Source organism: Lepisma saccharinum, chromosome 28 (genome assembly GCF_977018435.1).
Source record: "Lepisma saccharinum chromosome 28, izLepSacc3.1, whole genome shotgun sequence".
Classification (NCBI taxonomy): domain Eukaryota; kingdom Metazoa; phylum Arthropoda; class Insecta; order Zygentoma; family Lepismatidae; genus Lepisma; species Lepisma saccharinum.
Window position 1 is genome coordinate 12,861,510 of NC_139256.1, and position 23,222 is coordinate 12,884,731.

General features: G+C 41.5%; 1 protein-coding gene across 1 annotated transcript; it reads left to right on the forward strand.

Moving 5' to 3' along the window:
- The first annotated feature begins 15,712 nt into the window (after positions 1-15,712).
- Positions 15,713-16,465, forward strand: LOC145980598 (uncharacterized). The gene has a single exon (XM_083113636.1). It carries the CDS (start codon positions 15,713-15,715, stop codon positions 16,463-16,465), a length of 753 nt encoding a protein of 250 aa, XP_082969762.1.
- Positions 16,466-23,222: the final 6,757 nt, after the last annotated feature.

Genomic DNA, 23,222 nt, shown 5'->3' on the forward strand with positions numbered 1-23,222 from the left:
ACGATCATACATGCTTCGGTATTTTACTATAAAATAGATCATTTATATTAGATTAGGCTACATGGACCAATTTACTTGAGTCACTATTTTGATTATTAGAGACATAATTTACATAGAACTTTGCTCTGAGAGGGAACTAGAGTTTCTGTATTGCTACTCTGTAAGGGTACAACCTAATGCACTGCCATCTGCCGACAAAAAAGAAAGCGCAGACTTTTGAAATAGAAGAATCTCCCAAAATCCACAACTAGCAATTAATCATAGCGGAGAAGGATTAGGTGGGTTGTCTTTGCGGTCAGTCTACATATATTTTGCGGTTTTTCTTTGCATGTGTTGCCCATTTGTTTCCCAGACACCCTCTAGAGGGAGAACTTGAAGGTCGTGCAGAAAGGACTGGACGCCTCCAATAAATCACATCCGCCATCTCTTGCCGAGTGTGAAACTAGGCTAGAACCGTCACACCTGTGTAATTCACTTTGCCAATAAGGATCGATTTATAGGCATAGCCTATTGCCTGCAAGATTCTTCTTTTGAGGAGCCTTTAGAATGTCTCCGCTGGTTCTTTCTCGCTTGTCAGGTTGTCTGGGTCAAGAAGAATCTCAAGAGTGGGCGGTTTGGGAGCTTGGAAGGACATTGGAAATGCAAGCTAAAAGCCTTCTGAAAAAGAACAGAACATAATACTTCAAGTGTTGCCATCTCTTGTGCAGAAACAATCTAATTTTCGCTTCCCGAGGAATTGTGCTTTGGGGACCGATTGTGTTGGAAGGAGTGTCCGTCCATGTATGGAATATTTTCTGGTGTTTGTGTTCTATGTTATCGGACCGTTCATGGACATTTCTTCCTCACTTAATTCTCTTCGTTTCAAGTATATTCTGGCACTTATTCTTCTGTTTTATCAAATAATTGTTGCAGTTACTCTCCACGCGCTTATTTCAACATGAATTTTATTTCACCATTATTTCTTACCGAGGTACTTCGTTTTGCTGCAATTCCTTATGATCACGATTTGTTTATTTGCACCGAATCTCTTTTTATTTTGTTCATTCACATTCCTGTAACGAATATAAGATTCAAGCGTAAATCCTTATTGTGCTTATTCTTCCTGTGCAGGTTTGCTTTTCATGCGATGGAAGATTTTCCTCTTATTCCATTTCTCGGCTGATCCTTTAATATTTAGTCCATTTCTCGGCTGATCCTTTCGCATTTAGTAAATTTCGCGGATGATCCCTTCGCATTTAGTCCGTTACTCAGATGATCCCTTCGCATTTATTCCATTTCTAGCATGATCTCTACGCATTTAGTCCATTTCTCGGATGATCCCTTCGCATTTAGTCCATTTCTCGGATGATCCCTTCGCATTTAGTCCATTTCTCGGATGATCCCTTCGCATTTAGTCCATTTCTCGGATGATCCCTTCGTATTTAGTCCATTTCGCGGATGATCCCTTCGCATTTAGTCCATTTCTCAGATGATACCTTCGCATTTAGTCCATTTCTCGGATGATCCCTTCGCATTTAGTCCATTTCTCGGATGATCTCTACGCATTTAGTCCATTTCTCAGATGATACCTTCGCATTTAGTCCATTTCTAGGATGATCCCTTCGCATTTAGTCCATTTCTCGGATGATCCCTTCGCATTTAGTCCATTTCTCGGATGATCCCTTCGTATTTAGTCCATTTCGCGGATGATCCCTTCGCATTTAGTCCGTTACTCAGATGATCCCTTCGCATTTATTCCATTTCTAGCATGATCTCTACGCATTTAGTCCATTTCTCGGATGATCCCTTCGCATTTAGTCCATTTCTCGGATGATCCCTTCGCATTTAGTCCATTTCGCTGATGATCCCTTCGGATTTAGTCCATTTCTCGGATGATCCATTCGCATTTATTCCATTTCGCTGGTGATCCAATCGCATTTAGTCCATTTCGCGGATGATCCAATCGCATTTAGTTTATTTTGCGGATTATCCTTCCACGTTTAGTAATTTTCTCGCCTGATCCTTTCGCATTTAGTCATTTTCCGGCAGATCTTTTGCATTTAGTTCATTTCATAGCTTATCCTATTGCATTTGGCCCATTTGTTAATTTGCTTTTTACACAAATGATAAAAGTTACTAACCTTCTAAGGTTGACGAATTTCCATTTTCTGTTGTTATTCCTTTTCACCCTGATTTCAATACCTGGTTTTTCTGTCGCCATTCTCCGTTACATACTCGCACTATGTTTTCCGTCGACATGGAAGAAGAACGAAACGAACAAAAGACATGCCTAAGCGCCAAGAAGTTGGTTCCGGCAACAACTGGTTGGCAATACTGATTTTAAAGTTTTGGTTTTGTAAGAAAACGAAGAGGGTGGTGGTGGGAGCCTAGAGGTCAGGTTAGGGACCGTCTGCTGGCTTGTAGGGGAGGATGCGACCAGACATGACGTCACTACGAGACAGACAGTGGCCTGCGAGTCCAGCCCCTGACATATGACACTGAGGTAAGGGAACTTGAAGAAAAAAAAATTGGGGGAGTTGGGTCCGTTGCGGCGTCTGGCCATGCGGATAGCGGTTCCCGAAACCAGACATATCTCCAACCAGGAATTTTTCGGCATGTGTGGTTCTGTCGCGTATGAATCTTTCAGTTTGTTTATACGTTCGACTTTCCGTCTACTGGGAACTAGTGGTTTCTTCAGTGACCTAGAATGGAGGGGAAGGAAAAGGCCGGAGATGTAAACATTGCAAGGTCAAACCGCAAAAAGGCGCACCATATGTGGGAGTGTGTCTGGTTGTTGACTGATTCTGCGTTCTGCTCAGTGATGTGCGTCTACGCGTAAACAACGATAGTCTACATTCTACACGTAGACTATTTTATACACGTAGATTACGTAATCTATGTAAACAACATGGCGAAAGGTGATAACTTAGCAAAGGGCGCCGTGGAATTAAAAGAAAATTATACTGCATATCAGTTGCTGATGTGTGAGGAGAACTTTTCATACGCTTCCTTCCAAATTCGAACAATTTCTCACCTAGGAAGAAACCTAATATAGGAAATATTCTAGTGTTTTATGGGAAAAGACCACTCTTGCCTCACGACTGCCATCTGTTGTTGTTTTTTGCATACTATTTATCTTCTTGCATAGTTGATGATAGAAGAGAAGAGAAATTTTGTTGTAAATAGGATTCTTTTCCGTTCGTTAGGAACCAATATAGTTGAAAATGTCACTTTCCTTACATGAAAGCCTTGAAAATTAATTTTAATGCAATTTAGATTGTCTACGTAGTCTATGTAAACTACAACCCAATGTAATCTACGCGTAGATTAGGTGTAGACAACGGACGTAGAAGTAAACTTATAGTCTACGGCACATCACTGGTTCTGCTTCACGTCAAAAGCGAACGAAAAGCTGTTGTCGTGAAATATCAAATATTCGTTCATCTTGCATTGTGGCTGTAACGGCTTCGATTCCACAATACTTTGAATATTTGTTGACTGGGCTTTTCGCCGATTCTTATAGATTTTTCTAAGTAGTTTCAGTCAACTCGAAGTTCCCTGGTTTGAATCCCGGCCTGAGCATGGGTGTTCTTTGTGAGTGTCCCTTCATCAATTTCAACCAATCACCATTCAGTCTCATCGTTGCGATTAGCCAAAAGTGGCAGGAGAGTTGGTTATTCAATGCTTGGGGGCATGAAGGGTTTCTTCGCCCATTTAGGAATTGCTTCCTGGAATTTTAGCAATGGGATCATGAATGCTGTAGGAAAGGCATTGGCCTGCATTTGAAAAGTTACCATTGCGGAAGGGGGGAGAGGAGTGATTTTAGTAATACTCTTGAACAGTGGCGGCGATTGGGTTCCAAAACTGGGGGGCAAGGGCAGTTTACTTTCACTTGGTACATAAGGTTTAGCATAGTGGGGGAACAAAAGTGGCAAAAAGTGGGGGGCAACTGCCCACCCACGCTCGTACCTATTCGCCGACACTGGTCTTGAACAGTGATGTGCCGTAGACTATACGTTTACGTCTACATGCGTTGTCTACACGTAATCTACGCGTAGATTACATTGGGTTGTAGTTTACATAGACTACGCAGACAATCTAAAGTGCATTAAAATTAATTTTCAAGGCTTTCATGAAAGGAAAGTGACATTTTCAACTATATTAGTTCCTAACGAAATGAAAATAATCCTATTTACAACAAAATTTCTCTTCTCTTCTATTATCAACTATGGAAGAAGATAAATAGTATGCAAAAAACAACAACAGATGGCAGTCGTGAGGCAAGAGTGGTCTTTTACCCATAAAGCACTAGAATATTTCTTATATTAGGTTTCTTCCTAGGAGAGAAATTGTTCGAATTTGGAAGGAAGAGTATGAAAAGTTCTCCTCACACATCAGCAACTGATACGCAGTATAATTTTCTTTTAATTCCACGGCGTCCTTTGCTAAGTTATCACCTTTCGCCATGTTGTTTACATAGATTATGTCATCTACGTGTATAAAATAGTCTACGCGTAGAATGTAGACTATCGTTGTTTACGCGTAGACGCACATCACTGGTCTTGAAGCATTGGGATTAGTGGCGGAGATTAAGAGAGCGTAGAGTGCAGTTGCACCCCCACCTACTTTTGCCCCCACACTATGACCTCTTAATGCTAAGCCTTGTATACCAAGTATAAGTAAATTGTTCTCCCCCTCCCCGTTTTGCACCCAACCGCCGCAACTTATTAGGATCTTATAGAAATTTCCTCCAAATGCCAATTATTAGCAGCCAGAAGGGGATGTTCCATTCCCTCATTCAAATATCACCCTGTACCGTGAAAACAAATATGTAACATTTCATTACTCAAGAAAACGAAGTTTTGGAAACTGAATATATTCTTGAATATAAAGAAGTTTCCAAAACATGCTCAGGGTCCATCTGAAGTCCATCAGGTCATATAACATTCCGCGCAACACCAATGCAAATTAGTTGTGACAATCGCAGGTCCCTCAACAAATGCAAAGGCGTGTTGGCGACGTCGATCTTCGATTGTTGCAATACTATCTCCTCGACGTTTATGCACCATGAAGCAGTTTTTCTTCCGGGGATTTCCCTAATTAAACTAACATTTAGAGGCAATCGGTTTGAATTTTATGGTGCCGTAAAAGTAACTGGTTTGGTCGGTAACCGACCAGAAGATCAAATAACAAAGTGCTACAATGGGGCGTTGTTTCATTGTTGGGAGCAAGACCAGCGTTGCATCTGGAAAAATAAGCTCTCTTGGTAAGTGTCCATGGCTCAGTGGTCTATTTTTCATGGCGCAGTTGGAATGTTTTATAAGTGAATTGGCGGACTTTCCCTTGCGACCAATCTCCCTGTTTTCAAAGCTGGAAGGAAAGATGGTGTATTACGTTACTGCCACGGACTACGTTTTTGCTGATGTAATAAAAAGACATATCCAGCTAATGATTTACAACAGTAGTAGCTTTATGGAAGTGTCTTCAGGAATGTCCAACTTCAAAAACTGGCAGTACATAAAATAAATTGCTGTGGATTATTTACTAATATATTTTATGATTCACGAATCTACTAGGCGTGTGTCTTTCATATAGTCTGCAATATAATAAGTAGAGCCCGGAAGTTCAGGCATTTATTTTCGTTAAAATAGGCAGGCAAAAAGGCATTTATAATGTGGAAAATAGGCACTAAAAATGAAAAAAAGGCAAAATAAACCGAAAAAGGCACGTTTGGAAAGCTATAATTTCTGCAAAATGTTAAAATCTATATCGGAAAGAGCATTTCAATTTTCTCCGTCTTGATTGCACGTAATTACAAAGTGTTTTTTTACGTTCTCAACATTCATGTTTTTCATAATAGAAAATGATCTTTCTACTTCGACAGAAGTTATTGGAGCATACATAAAACAAGCTAATGTAGCTGGACTCATTTTGGGTAACAGCATTTTCACCTTTTAGAATATCACAAATTGTTTTCAATTGTTTCAGGTCCTCATTTGCACTCACTACCCGTTTGCACTTTTCCGCAACAGCTGACCCCTTTTCTCCTGGCACTTCTATCATCTGCTGCATAGATTCCTCGAAGATTTTCATGGATGCTATAATTCTAATTGACTCTGGCAATGCACCATAATGTGCAAAAATAAACTTCAATAGCACAGGAGTTTTTTCACTTCACGAATTGAAGCCGCTTCATTTTCTGGAAGAGCATCTACCACCTCACTGATTTTTTGAAGGTTGTTAGCATAATATATAGCTGCAGATATCCAGGTTCCACATCTGGTCAAGACTGGTTGCGGAGGTAAACTAAGCTCAGATGCAACTTCCTTAAATTTTCGGGTTCGAGAGGGAGATTTCAGGAATATCTTCTTTATGTTCGAAATCAACCTGTCCACTTCAGCAGTCAATCATGCACTAGGAAATGTTAACCAAAAGGCAATATCCTAACTGAGCATGAAATACTTTTTTCTCACACTTTTCTCCTTCAGCAATGTTGAAACATGCGTGAGTTCAATATTACTTAAATAAGGCGAAAATTATTAACATAATAAACGGAAGAAAAATAAATGCCAACAACTTTTTTTGGGAGAAAAATAATTTATGTACACATTTTTTTTTAAAAAAATGGTAAAATTTCATTGAAAAAGGCAAAAAAAGGCATTATAATTAAAAATTGGCAGTGGGGTCCCAAATAGGCAAAATAGGCAAAATGAAAAGGCTTCTAAAACATTCGAAACAACAAAAGAAACGTATATCCGGAAAAATTTTATCAATATATGCAGTAGATAAAAAGAGGCATTTTGCCGAACTTCCGGGCTCTAATAATAAGTAAATAAATATTATTTGGGCATCAAAATTTGCATAATTTGGCAACCACAATTTTGTTTAGAGAAAAATAATCTTGACTATCAAGATATTCGCATCGTTTCTTCCATTTCTTTAATTAACTTGGTGACGTAGTCAAGTGCTTTGAGCCGGCCCCCGTGGCGGAGTGGTTAGCACATCGCGCTACAGCGCCAAGGATTCCGGACTCGAGCCTGAGCATGGGTGTTCCTTTCATCATATCATCACTCACCCTCATCGTCGCGATTAGCCGAAAGTGGTAGAAAAGCGACGATAAATAACAAAAATAACTCAAAGTCATCATTAGATAAAATGGTTCTGCAAATGTACATTTAGTGAGCTAGAAAATAATGTTCGTGGACGATACAAGAGGAATTATCAATTTTAAAAGATATAGGGTCATTACAATTATACGTAGACACTGTTTCTTGCAAAGAACAAAACATTTCAATACATTGTAAAACTACATTAGGCTTGAGTTGCAACAAAAATGGTGTTGTTTGACAGTTTACGGTGTAATAGAACACCCAAGTGGTGCTCTTACACCAAGCTTGAGTATTTGTAAGATCAAGTTTGGTGTTACTATGCACCACACTTTTTACAGTGTTAAGATGGACAGTGTCAAAAATTGTATCAAAATTTTAAATTAAAATTTCCTGAAAGTTTACCTTTTGAAAATGTTTTAGGTAGAATTTACATTTTCTCCAAAATCTTGATTTCCGAATTTACATAAATTTTGTCCCAAATTTTTGAGTGAGATTTTGGGTTTTCTATAAACCATAAAGCCAAAATTACACTATTAAAAAATAGTAATGAATGGAAGAATGCAATGCTATTGGGGTAGCAGCTTGTACACGGGAAGCTACGTGCTAAATAAAAATATTTCGCACACACTTCACCGTCTTTCACCGGCGGGTTTTATATCGGTAGGCTCGTAATTCTCCGACAACGGGTGGGAATAAAATAGACGGAGACTCGCCCCTGGTATAGATATATGCGGCTGTCCACAGTGCTATCATAACATGTCCCCCTCTTCCCTCCCTCTTGTTATTGAGTATCCTTTCTACTGGAATTTCTCCCAAGGAGAGTCAGCCACGAGATTTGACAGTCAATCTGCATACAAGGGGCCCCGGGGGCTGAAGACCTTCGTATTATGCAGGCAACTATCAGGCGGCGGCTGGCCATCCGGTGGGACCGGGGGGTGAAAGGGCAAGGAGAGATGAAATGCACGGGAGGCAGCTTCTCAATGAAAAGAGCTGTTGGTGGGGTTGCCGAGAATGAGAAATCGGGGCTTTAAATTCTCCTGCCTGGAATATCGTTCTGGAAGTGTTGACGCACTTGAAGACTTCAGGGTTAACGTGATTTTTTTGTTATATGACGTCGCTTTTCTCGGATTTGAATCCAGGAGTTTTCAAGTTCGAACCAAAGACTTACTTCCTTGTCTCAGGGGTACTTGATTCGAATCTTAGCGTGTGAGGATTTGAGTGGTTCGAGGACTCGAAAGCAGACTCTGGGACGAGAACGTGACACTAATGTAGACAACGAGACGAGAACGAGCCTGAAATGCAGACGCCGAGGCGAGAACGAGCCTGGAATTCAGACGCCGATGCGAGAATGAGCCTGGAATGTAGGCGCCGAGGCAAGAAGAGCCTAGAATACAAACGCCGATGCGAAAACGAGCCTGGAATGCAGACGCCGATGCGAGAACGAGCCTGGAATGCAGGCGCCGAGGCGAGAAAGAGCCTGGAATGCAGGCGCCGAGGTTAGAACGAGGCTGGAATGCAGACGCCGAGGCGAGAAAGAGCCTGGAATGCAGGCGCCGAGGCGAGAACGAACCTGGAATGCAGACGCCGATGCGAGAACGAGCCTAGAATGCAGACGCCGATGCAAGAACGATCCTAGAATGCAGACGCCGAAGCGAGAAGAGCCTAGAATGCAGACACCGATGCGAGAACGAGCTTGGAATGCAGACGCCGATGCAAGAACGAGCCTGGAATTTAGACGCCGATGCGAGAACGAGCCTAGAATGCAGACGCCGATGCAAGAACGAGCCTGGAATTCAGACGCCGAGGCGAGAAGAGCCTAGAATGCAGACGCCGATGCGAGAACGAACCTAGAATGCAGACGCCGAGGCGAGAACGAGCCTGGAATGCAAAACGTGTAACAGGTATTTGTGACTTGAGACTAGACCGAGAACGATACATGCTTCACCATTTACGAAACCAGACCAGGCGTTCTCCGTGGCGTAATGGTCAGGGTAATGCGCTATAAAGCTAGAAGTCACAGGTTTGAGCCTTGGGTAATGAATGGGGATGTTAATCCATTTAATCAGTTCTTCATTTATCCGCATCGGCGCCATTAATCCAAGAGAGAGGAAAACATTGTGGAACAACAAAGAAATGCCGCGTTTTGCTCGTATCCTTGTACTGTAAACATACGGTACAAAGTAACACCAAGTTTGCTCTTTCAGATACTCAGATTTGGTGTAACAGAATACTCCTTCTGGTGTTAATGTGGAACTGGCGTTTCTTTGGTGTCTTGTTACACAAAAGCCTAACACAACCAAGCACAGAAACCTTTTATACTCAGGTGTTGTGATACACCAACATGGTGACAAGTTGGTACCATCTTTTTTTTTCTTTAGTTTACTCATCCATACACACAGCAATACATTGGCTCTTCCAAATAAGCTTGAGGAGCGGTGTCTAATATTGATCCCTCAACGACCAGCAATGGAGGACCGTTGTGAAGATTGTCCTCTAGGACTGAGAAGAAGGGATTATGCAAAGCAGACAACTAAGACGAAGACCTGTTGGAAACTAGGAAGAGACGATAGCAATGACAAAGAGGATTAAAGATGGTCACGTTCATCAATCTTTAGATTCTGTTTCTTTCGCCAGCGACCAGTAACAGGACAGCGACAAGATAAAAGGACACTTCTTAATAGTTTTTGCCTCTCCTCAATTTAGTTGTCTTTGTTTTCATGATGTACGAATTTCCAGTTTACAAAACTGCTGATGTAAGTTTGTAACGGAGGGTTGAAGAGTTGTCCCACTTGTGTGGGTCACAAGAATCTGGCTGAAATTCAGAAAACTTAATTTAATATACCAAAAACATTTGTAAAAGTAAAAACAGCTTTTTCAGCAATTTGTTAGTTGTCTGTTACTATTTGTGCACGAGCTTTAGTTTATATTATTATTTAAGAATCACGACAAGTTAGTAATCACCCAAAATGGTGAAGCTCTGGCACGTGAACCCACAGCCAGGGTAATCCTCTGTGTGGTTCTATATTGTCCTGCGTCTAGTTTGGCTTATATCACTGGCACCTCGGTGGCCGAGTGCGTAAAGCGGTCGACTTTTGTACTCGCCACCCAAGTTTCCGGGTTCGAGTCCCGGCCTGCGCATGGGTTTTCCTTGTGAGCGTTGCTTCATCAATTTCATCCTGCAATCATCACTCACCCTCATCGTCAGAATTAGCCAAAAGTGGAAGAAAAGCGAAGCGAAATGAAAATACAATTGTTAATAATGAGTTCACGTCCACAATATTTTTATGGTAAAGAAATTTGTTATTTTAATTTTTGGACTGCTGTTAGTCTTTCATTTGCAAAGACGATTTCACCAAAGTATGGAGCGAATAGCCTCAATGCTAATGCATCCATAGTAATTCCAATTAATCAATCAATTCCTAAAATGTTAGCTCTACACTCGATTTAACAGTAGCATAGAAGGCTATACATATTTCTCATGACCTGTCTTTTCCTCTCTCTTTCTGTCTTTATTTATATTTTTCTCTCTTTCTATCTTTTGTATTTTTCTTTTCTCTCTTTCTTTTCCCCTCTCTTTCTTCCATCTCGCTATCTTTCCCTTTCTCTTTCTATCGCATTCTATTTTTCTCTTAGTTTTTATATATTTTTTCTCTCTACCTTTTTCTGTCTTTTTCGCTTTTTTTTCTGCCTTTCTTTTCCTCTACCTTCCTCTCTGTTTTTCTTTCTTTTTTATATCTTTTTCTGTCTTTTTATCACCTTTTTCTGTCATTTTTCTCTTTCTTTTTGTCTTTCTTTTTCTCTATTTTTCTGTCTTTCTTTTTTCTCTACCCTTTTCTGTCTTTTTCTCTACCTTTTTCTGTCTATCTTTTTCTATATCTTTTTCTCTCGTTGTTTCTCTCTCTCTCTCTCTCTCTATTTTTTTGTCTTTCTCTTCTTTCTTTTTTATTTCTTACTCTTTGTATCTCCCTTTTATCTTTTCCTAAATATGCTGTCTCTCTTTTCTTTCTTTTCCTGCGCTCTCTCTTTCTCTCTCGCTCTCTGAGAGCACATTCCTTGGTGAAGTTTGGCCTCTAGAATAAGCCTCTAATCCACCTTTATTTCAATTCTCCTTCTCCAGCCTCTAATCTCCATTGTCCTCAAATCATCATCATCTGATATAGCTTTCTTCTCCATTCTATTCTTTGAGCATATCCACTACCCGTTCATTATTATTGCATATCCTAATGTTGCTGTCCACCCCAATAGCATCGCAGTAAACGATGAAGCCATGCAATCTATGAGGGTTGGACTCGATTCCCGGAGGATGCTGTGTCCCACTTTGCACTGTAGGTCCAGTCCTCTTGAGCGTATCTGAGAATTAAATGAGACTTAAGACTTTCGTAGTGAAGGTGGGACTACATTGACTTCTTTATTGTAGGCCTACACACATACAATTTGAACCTATACATTTGTTCTTTTCCCTTTGTTTCAGGCGGGTAAGCCCACAACATCAGCAATCCTGTTTCCACAGACGACACATTTCACTTGGATACGTAGAGACTTTTCAGGGTAAGTTAATCTGCCATATTGTATGTACCCTTTCACTTTCTGGAACCAGAATAAGCGTGTATCCCGAATTAATATGAAAAAGTGACTCTTTCAAGGTAATGCAAACACAAGTAGCTTGTTTTCATCGATTTATATACCTGTTTTATGAACTCTGGAGCAATAAATTGAATTTTATTGAAAATTCAAACGCTAATACATCTTCATGCAATAGGAACCTTGCATGTAAATGCTTTCTTTTCGCGACAAAAAAACTTTTACACGAATCTTAACGTACAGACCTACCAAGAGGCATGTAATTATCATAGTTAATGACGAGTATGAAGTTGTCTAAGGCTGACTGTAACAAGAAAGGAACAAAAAAGAAATCTGCAAGAAGACGTCATAAATCCTACGGAAATTTAAAAATTGGCTTTTTTGAGGGCACCCTGCCGGCCCTGTTTGTATTTTTTTCATTTTCTTGCACTTCCTTTTTCCTTTTTTGCGTATTAATTACTTGCGGCTTTGAGACCGTAAAGAGGACTGGAAGAATTTGAAGGAACACCTGAAAAAAGAGAAGATGAAGAAGAAAGGTGGCCTTGTCCTTGGCACTCATGTAACAATGAATGAAATCTGGATTAAAGACGAGAGTCGGACCGGTCATATGTGGTCACAGGAAACACGCGCTTCGGACCTCCAGTTTTATAATTCCAGTTTCTTTAGTCGGGGAAGTGTTGCCAACCGTAGGAACCTGCGCCCAAATGTGGGCAATTCTGACCATATTTTTGCTACCGTAGAGACGATCAAGGACGTGTTTAGAGAGGAGCCCAGGGGGTCCCCTCCCCCCCAGAAAGGCTTACCAAGTACAAAATTAAAAAGGCAAAATAGTCGTTGCTGTTGCGTAACATGAATTTCATTAATTTTCGAAGATGGATTAAATTATAGAGCTTTGCGTTCGTGTCCTCCTGTTAGCGGACATGGAGCGAACAGGGCATGGCCGGACACAACTTCATTGACATGTTATGTAGTGAAGTAATCTCGCATTGCTGGTGCGAGGCACTACGACAGGCTCACCTTCAGAATAATGAGGTGCCAGAATGTGAAGAAGACACTCAGTCCCGGCTGGCATTAAGTATAGACCTTTTCGCACTTCATTGTAAGGATATGTACAAGTTTCGTTTGGCACAAAGTGGACGTAAATATCCATCCACCATTAAGTAACACAGTTTCCATCGTGGCGGGGGAGGTCGATGAACATGTGTCCGCTCCATGAACTGGTTGCTGCCTGCCAGCAGCACGTGGGGGCGGGAGGTTTAGATTTTCTAACTGATTACTTCACTAGATAACATGTCAATCAAGTTGTGTCCGCTCCATGCCCTGTTCGCTCCATGAACAGGACAGCTCCTTTGTGTTGACAGCACCTACGAAAGATTATGCATGCATAAAAATAATCATCAAATACAAACCTCTTTGGTATTCAAAAAATAATCCATTTTTAAAAAAATCATATAATGTCCTAGCTAGGAAAGCTGTTTTTATACAAATTTTAGTCATATAAACTAGACATAAGTCTGTCCCGTATGGCCCATATCGTCTGTCTATCAATTCTCCCCTCCACTCCCTCTCCCCAAATCCACCCTAACCCTACTCTTTTCAATTCCTTCTTTATTTTCTTGCTACTCATTGCCTCCCCATTATTCCTCCTTATCTGTGATTTTACACAAAGTTTCTTTAAAGCTCCTCATTTTATCTGAATTTCCCCATTTCCCTAGGCGCCCCACAAGCTATCATACATACCCCTTCCAACACCTAGCACTTGTTTTTGGAACCTAGATTGTATGGAGTTTACGGTTTTCATTCCCTCCCAATCCCAGAGATCCCATACAATAATAGAGATGAATAACTGCTATACTGCAGGAGGCCTTAGAAAGAGTGCTTCGCGGCCTAACAGCAGACGTCGCTCGCACACTGTTGCCGATACTCTCGTGTCGTCTGCTCCTCAGCCGAACAAACAGGCCGAGGTATAGATCCACCAACTTATTTGAAACCCTGGCCAGAAACAAGTGGCGCTAGTGTCGAATGTTTAGGAGGGGAGCTCGGGAACTCTGCGCAAGGGAAGGGATGGCAGAAACACGTGTTTTCCCCCCTGTGTTGCCAAATCTAGAAGTGGGCGTGTGCCGTGAAAGGTTTGCAAGTAAACAAATACGTTTCTAGACGTGGTAATTCAAATAACATAGCATAAGAGAGAGGAGGGAGGGGGACACTAAAGTTAAAAACGCCTGCTGTCTCGCAGAAGGATATCAACAATTTAAACACATAAGATTAGTATTCTAAATTATGTAAACTATAAAAAAAATATGTAAAAAAAAAGAAAAAAGCATGAATCCAAGTTTCATCAATGTAAACAACAGGCCTCCCTTTGTTGCGGAATCTGTTGATCGCACGAAGATATCTTGCTCTCCAAACCACAATGTTGCTTCGTTCAACCAGAGCTAAGCGAGAGTTTCTATATTTTTTAAATTTAAAGCCTATTTGTTTCATAATTTTCCGTAATGTTTCTCGCCCCCATGATGATTAATTTCTTCCTTAGCAATAGCTAAAAGTTTCAATATTGTAGGAACTTCTCTTTTCACTACGTACATTTCATGGACAATTTCTGGTCAGGGGTTTGTAAATCTTTTTTCTCTCTTTTCAGTTTTTTAAGCAATGACTCCGACCGTCCCGTTAGATATTTTGATTTGATTTGATTTAGTTTATTTCACTTCACGTTTTGTGCCTCTTGGCTAATTTGCGAAGATTGGGATGAGTGATGAAATTGATGAAAGGACATTCACAAACAACCAAGCCCGACCGGGATTCGAACCCGGGACCCTTGGCGTCGCAGCGCCCGTTAGATATACTGCTCTCTTTAGGGGTTGATCGCGAGGATAATTCCACCCTTCTCTTTTCTCTTCTTCACACTTCTCGATGATTCGTAGTAGCAAATTTCGCTCACTGCTGTGCACAACTTTCGACACTTTACACTTACTCAAAAACACGTCTACGCACATCAACAACACTCCTCGAATTCTTGAAGAGAGTAAAATTAGCAACACTGTGTCAGCGGAAGTGGGAAGGTCCTTGCCTGACCAGCGCCAGAGCAAACACCGGGGGTGAAAGAAGGGGGTGGGGGAGGCTGGTTAGTTCGCATATTTTCCGAGGTTTCAGAAAGCTTGGTGGATCTATAGCAAGAGGCAGAGGTCACTCACCCTTCCAGAAGGGAGCAGCGAGCTAGAGTCGCAGAGCTATATGAAAGCGGCTAACCTTGAACAAGCCTCGATGCGCAGTAGCAAAAGGAGGCGGTGGAGACTGCCGTGGAAATGCGCGATGTCGTTCTTTTGTTTTTCGAGCGGCAAGAATCGGTTTGGTTTTCGTTGTGACTGTTCGTGTTTCTTCAATGTGATCACAAAAATTTGTCAATATACGTGTGCAAGATGGCTACAGAAACACCTAAGCGTCGTGTTCTACACAAACAAGCGCGAGATATGGTGTACAAAGTTTATCAGTTCTTCCAAAGCGAATCTCGCAGTGCAGACAGTGCCTCGTGTTCGTCAGGGAGCAGTGTTGCCAAATGTCAGGGGCGTACAGCGGCTGCATGTGGGATAGGTGTGCGTACAGTTCAGACGATTGCGAAAGAAGCCAGGTCGTCGATCGGCGATACAGGGTCGGTTTCTTTTCGCTCGCCTGGCAAACGTCGTAATCGGCGAAAGAATGTTACGCACTTGGACGATTTTGATAAAGGGGTATTGCGTAATATTATATTTGATATGTACGCAAATGGCGAATTTCCTACTGCAGTGAAACTTAGGGCTAAATTGAAGGAAGCTATCGGGTTTGCAGGCAGTACGTGGTCAGTGTTAAAAATTTTGAAAAACATGGGGTTCAGATATAGGAAAGGCAACGACGGGAGGAAATTTTTAATGGAGAGGGGTGATGTTGTAGCTGCGAGAGTGATGTTCCTCAGAACCATGCACGAAATCAGGAAAGCTGGTACTGCAAATATATACTATTTAGATGAAACCTGGGTCAACCAGAATCACACGAAGACGAGCTGCTGGAGAATGAGTGATGGTTCTGGTGGGTTAAAGGTGCCATTAGGAAAAGGTGCTCGTCTTATAGTGTGTCATGCGGGTTCAGCTGCTACAGGCTTTGTGCCCCAAAGTAAATTGGTTTTCCGCTCCAAAACAAAAAGTACTGACTATCATTCAGAAATGACGTCTGCCGTGTTTCGAAAGTGGTTTTGCGAGCAGTTCTTGCCATTTCTCGCCCCCGAATCCGTGATTGTAATGGACAACGCGAGCATACATTCCTTGCAAGTGGATAAAACGCCTTGTTCGAACAAAAGGAAGGCGGATATTATGGTGGCATGGCTCTGTAACAAGAACATTCCCCACACAAGCACGCAAACCCGAGCAGAATTGTTGCAGTTGGTGAAACATCATACACCAATTCACAAAAGTTACGAAATCGATATAATAGCAAGAGAATATGGTCACAGAGTTGTTCGTCTCCCACCTTATCATTATCAGTACAACCCGATTGAAATGATTTGGGCCCAGGTGAAGGGGTACGTAGCTGACAAGAACAAGACTTTCAAAATTGCCGACGTACAGAAACTGACTCACGAAGCAATAGACAGAATAGGTGTTTCCGAGTGGGCAGATTGTGTGGCTCACGCAGAGAAAATACAAGAAGATGGCTTCCAGCGTGAAATAGTCAGAGACGATGTCATCGAGAAGGTCATTATAAATTTGCAAGACACGGATTCCGAAGAACTTGAATCAAGTGACGAGGTTGACAGCAGTACGGAATGAGCGTTATGTAAGTAAATGGCATTTTAATTTTTCTTTTCAGTTCATGTTATGCATGCCAGACAGTTGTTTTGTTATTACGAGTGCCACAAGACCGGCGCATGGTATCTGTGGCAAACGAAGTTGCCTTTGCCGAGCCGCGAAAGAATGAATCAAGTTCTTCTCTCGTTTTCTCAGTAACCAAATAACATATCGCTGTAAATATTATACGAACTTAAAATTTGGAGTTTTCTTTGTAACTTTCTCACTGGAAGTTATTTCAAATCTAATTTAATAAAAATCGGCTCGCAAGAGAACTTTATCTCTATACAATAATGGTCAATAAAATATTTAATTTCTTTCACTTACTTTCAAGATTCTACACGTTTAATTTACAGCATAATACGATTGTCTAAATCTTTCTGGTAATACTCGTGCTGGATTGGTATCGATTGTTGCAATAATAGCCGTGCAGCGGCAATTTACAATTGTTCGAATGTAAGCCATTGTTTTTTATTTTGAAAGAGCTGGCGAGAACCCCGAACGGTGAGTAGGTGGCAACAGCGGAAATGTATCTCCCTCTCTCTCTGCGCGGAGTAGTCAAGGTCAGCCGCTGTCATATCGCTCGTCGACTCTAGCTGTGGCAACCGGGCTCGCTCATTCGCGGACCTGATTGGTTCTCGCAGACACTGTTACCCTGCCCCCGAGTCAGGGCAACAGTGTTTTTTTCTCTTATTGAAATATTTATTAATATGTTAATTAATTGGGTAATCAAGTGTATAAACATAAAAATGCATAATAAATTGATTTACACTAATCACACATATATATGTTTATACACTTGATTACCCAATTAATTAACATATTAATAAATATTTCAATAAGAGAAAAAAACACTGTTGCCCTGACTCGGGGGCAGGGTAACAGATTCCCCCTCCCCAGCGTTACAATTCAATCTGAAATTTAAATTTCAGTATGTGTGAATTGTCTTAAAGTCACTGAGAAAGTTAAGCACTGTATCTGAAAGAGAAAAAGTTCACTGAAAAAGTTATTTTCACTACACGTCAAAAAACGTCTCTCTGAAAAGAAGAGTCTCGATTTCACTTCACTAAATATCCAACTTCCACACGGATTCTTCCTCCTGGAATCCTGGAATCTCCTGGACATCTGGTCATCAGGACAGTTCCCAGGTGCAGACGGATTCAGCTCCTCCACCTTCCAACGAACATGTCCGGCTCCCGCTCTAGGGTCGACTCAGCCTCCTCCTCGGTCCATCCGAAGAACCCCCGGCTCCTCAGTCCCCTGGTCCTTGCGTCTGGGACTTTTGCGGTACTCGGTTCGACTCCTGTCGAATTTCAGCTTCAAATGCTTTCAAGGTTCTATCGTTCGATCACACGACTCGACTTTAAAATGGCTTTTCCATTTTTCATCTATAAGGAAACTTTCCCTTCCTTTTCCGGGCATCGAACTGCCATCCTTTAGCATTCTCTTAGCGATGAAAATCTCATGTCTTCATGTTCACAATTGTCACCACCCTTTATCAGCAAAAGGTTGACATAACATAAAATACAACAGTCCATAATTTTAAATCTTACATTCACATGAAATAAATTTACCAGAACTCAAATGTGTAGCGACAATAAATCAGGAACTTAATTACTACTGTACAAACAAGAAGTCGGTCACTCGGCTTACTTTCCATCATTTTTCACAGCCCTTCTACCCCCTCCCCTTGAGATGGATTCTCAGGGTAGAATTTAGGGAAGAGTGCTTTCCCTCACACTTCTCAAATTTCTTCTCGGAATGACCTTCAGCTGGTCAACGTTAGCCAGAACTCTCTTCCCCTCACCTTCCTTTTCCAAAACAACATTATTTGGAGTAGTGAAATTCAGAATTCTGTAGATCCCTTTGAATTTTGGGAAAAAGCACGCAGTTTGCTTATTAAAAGCAGACGAAATTCTATGCTCTTGAAGTAGTACTCGATCTCCGACACGAAGATTAACCCTTCTTCTGCCCTTATTGTAGGCCTTTGACGCCTTTTGCCTCGTCTTTTCCTCTTTTTCTCTTGCAGATTCGAAAGCCGCGCCCATTCTTTCCTTTAACTGTATGACGTAATCCATCTGTCTCTCCGCCGTGACGTCTTCCCCGGTTCCATCTTCCCTCTGAAGCTCCATTTTCCGAGTGTCATGCGGTGTGTACAAATCACGTCCAAAGAACAAAAATGACGGCTTCAATCCAGTCATCGAATTCGTTGCATTATTAATGGCAAAACTTATCGCGTCCAAGTTTTCAGCCCACGACGAGTGTTCCTTGCAGAACTTTCCCAGTGCTTGCTTGATTATCTTAATCGCTGCTTCTGATTTATTTCCCTTCGGTCTATATGGCGTAATATAGACAGGCTTGCAATTCACAGAACGCAACGTTTGTGAATACAGTTTGCTTCGAAATACACTCTGGTTGTCACTGACAACGTATTTCGGAAATCCTGATTGAAAACAGTACTTCAAGAATGCTTGCGAGATCGTCCTCGCCGTTGTAGTTCTAAGCGGTGTTAAGCTAATGTGCCTTGAGAACTCATCTTGAATGACTAAACAGTACTTGTATCTCCCTTTCGTACTTGTAGGCAGTGGTCCAAAAATGTCCAGAAACACTTTGTATCCAGGCGCAGTAGCTTTCCTCGAGTTCATAAAGCCCATCTTTCTGCTGTTGTCAGGATTATACTGAAGACAAGTGATACAACTTTTGCAATAGTTACTGACATCTTTGACTACTCCGTCCCAAGTATAATTCTCTAGGACCTTAAACAATGTCTTTCCATGTCCTAAGTGCGCAGATAATAAATCATCATGCGAAGATTTAATTACTTCACTCTTCAACTTCTCTGGTACCCACAGCTTCAATCTGGAGCTAAACGGTGGATAAAGTCCAGTGTTTTCGTCAACGAAACGGTAAAGCAGTCCATCATCGTCGAGACAGGAACGTTGCAGATAAAAGTCAAATTTTCTCTTCTCTCGAGAATCCTTTATTTCAACTTCTTCTCCATTTAAACATCCAATTAATTTAGACAAATAAGGATCACTCTGTTGTTCTCCTTTCCACATTTCTTTATCGTTAAGATCTACGGGCGGCGAAGTTTCTTTCTGTCCGTCCGTCTGTCTTCCATTTACAGTGTTGCCAGCTGCATCTGTAAACATCGCTTCCGTTTTCCTTTTCTGCTTCCGGTCGAATTTCTGACACACTTTGCCTTCGACTTTAGGAATCTCGTGGTGTTCCATTATCGTCCCATCAGGCATCTCTAATCTGAAATATCCTTCAGGCTTGATATCCTCTATCGGATAATTCTCTTCTGCATCCGAAGATCCAATGTAATTCTCCCTCTCAGAGAATCCTGCTTCGATCCTCGACAAGTAGTCAACCGCTGTGTTATTTCTACCGGCAATGTATTTTACTGTAACTGGAAACCTGGTCACCCTGTTTATCATTCTGTTTATGTGACTCGGAATCTGAGAAGATTTCAAGATGTCCACGAGCGCAGAATGGTCAGTGTAAGCTATCACTTCCGGTGCTTGCAGAAAGTAATATTCAAATTTCTCCAGACCCATGGTCAACGCAAATAACTCTTTCGCTGTGACAGAATAAGAACGCTGAGTTTCAGACAGCTTCTTACTCCCAAATGCAACAGTCTGCAATTTTCTCGTTTTATCGTCCAGTGTAAATCAATTTATTATGCATTTTTAGGTTCGTATTATTCCATGTATAAATATCATGTAGCTCTCTGTTCTTGCTTCGTGTTTCGAACGTTCAAAAGAAAGGCGGGCAGTTTAGCTGTTAAAGATTAAAAAATTTGAAAGAAGGGCGGTTGGCAGCAGACGCCAACCAAACGTATATAAACTCCCAGATGAGAGTAGGGGAGGTCGGCTGTTGGAACTGAGACTTGGAAGGGAGAGGCTGTTTTTGCTTCGGTTAGCTAGGACCGGAGGACAGGTCTCCCAAATCGGATGCTGTAAGAGATTGGATTGCCGGGCAAGCTAGTGCCTTGGTATCCAGTTTACAGGTAATAAGGTAGTTGTACTGGATGTTATTTTGAAGTAATTACGGTGCGCCGGGCAGCCTAGTGCCTTGTCACCGTAGAGGTTGAGAAATGTACACGTCGGGCGGCCTCGCGCCTGTTAAGACGTTTCTTGGAGTAACGCGAGTCTACCTTGTGACAAGCGTACTTCAGATGTAATTCATGAAATGTAAAGCATCCAGGTACAAACAATAGAGATTCCAACATCAAAATTAGAGTTTTGGCCCGATAATTAGAGAAATGAACGTTCGGATACGACATGTATATATTTCAAATTTTACGTTAATTAAACTATAGAAATTATCCAAAAATTTCCGTTTTTAATTTCACACAAGCTGGACAAGGTAATTTATCCCCCTGATCATAAAGGTTTCGCAAAGGTTATCCGTTGTCTCTTGTAGTTAATTATATAATTATGTTGACTTGTAGCAACCCACGTGCATTGTCGTACAAAGAAAGATACCCCTAGACAAATCTGAGCCGAGTACGAAGTGCACCGAACCTAGAGTGCGGAGGTAAAGTGTGGGGGGCAGGATAGTAACAACACACACCCATATTGTCGTCTGCTGCAAGCCCGCGAAGCGATCTTTCTAAGGCCTCATGGAGTATAGTGTCAACTGACTTGTGAGCCACCCTGTATTAGGAGATGAATACAGTATAGAGTCCATATTGTGTAGCCTCCACTCATTCGTTTCCTCATCTCTTTCAGGCACAAATATTTTTCTAAGCATTTTATTTTCAAAAATTCTAAATTTATGTTCCTTTCTTAGAGTTCATATTTCGTATCCGTAAAGTTCCCCGTACATATAGCAAAGTACCATGAAGGAACCTCAATCCCGGGCACTTTGGAGGTGGTGTGATCAGCACCACGCTCCGGCCGCCTTTACTACAGAGCTGCCCCCAGGTACCCATTGATTTGAGGCTGGATGAGCCCCAGAGCTACTTTATGTGGGGATGGCCGGAAAAACTCCGACCTTAGATGATTCACCCCGGGAATCGAACCTGGGGAGGCCAGTCAGAGGTTACCCTAGCTACTAGACCACTGAGGCCCTCTTTGTTTCACATCCGTATAAAACTAAATTAAAGCAAAGAATTTATTGGTTAAAACTTATTTGGCGAAGACATGCTTATCGAGACTTATCTCAAGACTAAAGTATGTATACCTAAGATAAATGCTTATTCAGAACTACTGGTCCAGGCGCCACAGCATCGTTAGCTCGCAAGGAACAATGATAACTAAAACAATTGGTGTATTTTGTAAAGTATTTTGCAAATAGGTAAACCTTTTTCAGCACTAGACGTGTTTATCTTCTTGGAATAATGCGAAGTAATAGTTGGCAACACTGAGTCAGGGTTGTTCGTCCACTTCGGTTGCTTTGACTTATGAAGCTTTCAGGTCCTGTTAAACAGCCCGTAATTGCTCACAGAGAAACCACTTTTTTCCCAAAGCTCACCGAGAAGGAAAGAAAGACATGTCTACATTACTCGTACGATTCGCGTTCTTCTTTTGTTCGCCCTGCATAAACACACAATCAATCTGTTAATTAATTTCATTTCGATTCCCGTGCGACGACAATCGAAGATGCAATGTTGATTTATCGATTAATTCGTTCCTCTGGTCGATGGGCAAAAAACGACTAATTCGCTGTGGATGGATTGGTTCAATGTGCGATGGAATTGAAATAACAGGTAGCTGATTGGTGTGATAGAAGCTTGAATCAGTTTGATATAAGAGGCTAAAGCTAATCGAAATACGACAGAATGATTTGAAGCTACTTGGGAAAAGAAGAAATGAATTGGGGCTAATCGAAACTGGATTAAGAAGAAAGGGATGGGAACGAGTCTGAAGAAGAGCAAGAGAAAGTAGTAACAGGGAAAGTATTGTAGAAAATTAGGAAAAAAAGGGAACAAATTAAAATTATTTGGTGTACGAGATAGTGAATTGGTATTGGTTGTAATAAGAGTGAGAGAGAACTATGCTGATCGGAATAAAAGTAGGAGAGGGCAGGTGCTTGTCGAAATAAGAGTGTGAGAGGACTAGTGTTGATTGGAATGAGAGTGGGAGAGGACTGGTGTTGATCGGAATGAGAGTGCGAGAGGACTGGTGTTGATCGGAATAAGAGTGCGAGAGAACTGGTGTTGATCGGAATAAGAGTGCGAGAGAACTGGTGTTGATCTGAATAAGAGTGTGAGAGGACTGGTGTTGATCGGAATAAGAGTGCGAGAGAACTGGTGTTGATCGGAATAAGAGTGCGAGAGGACTAGTGTTGATCGGAATAAGAGTGTGAGTGAACTGGTGATGATCGGAATAAGAGTGTGAGAGGACTGGTGTTGATCGGAATAAGAGTGTGAGAGGACTGGTGTTGATCGGAATAAGAGTGTGAGAGGACTGGTGTTGATCGGAATAAGAGTGTGAGAGAACTGGTGTTGATCTGAATAAGAGTGTGAGAGGACTGGTGTTGATCGGAATAAGAGTGCGAGAGGACTAGTGTTGATCGGAATAAGAGTGTGAGAGAACTGGTGATGATCGGAATAAGAGTGTGAGAGGACTGGTGTTGATCGGAATAAGAGTGCGAGAGAACTGGTGTTGATCGGAATAAGAGTGCGAGAGAACTGGTGTTGATCTGAATAAGAGTGTGAGAGGACTGGTGTTGATCGGAATAAGAGTGCGAGAGAACTGGTGTTGATCGGAATAAGAGTGCGAGAGGACTA

Coding starts and splice junctions, on each gene's coding strand:
- LOC145980598 (XM_083113636.1), top strand. CDS start 15,713: ATGAGTGATGGTTCTGGTGGGTTAAAGGTGCCATTAGGAAAAGGTGCT.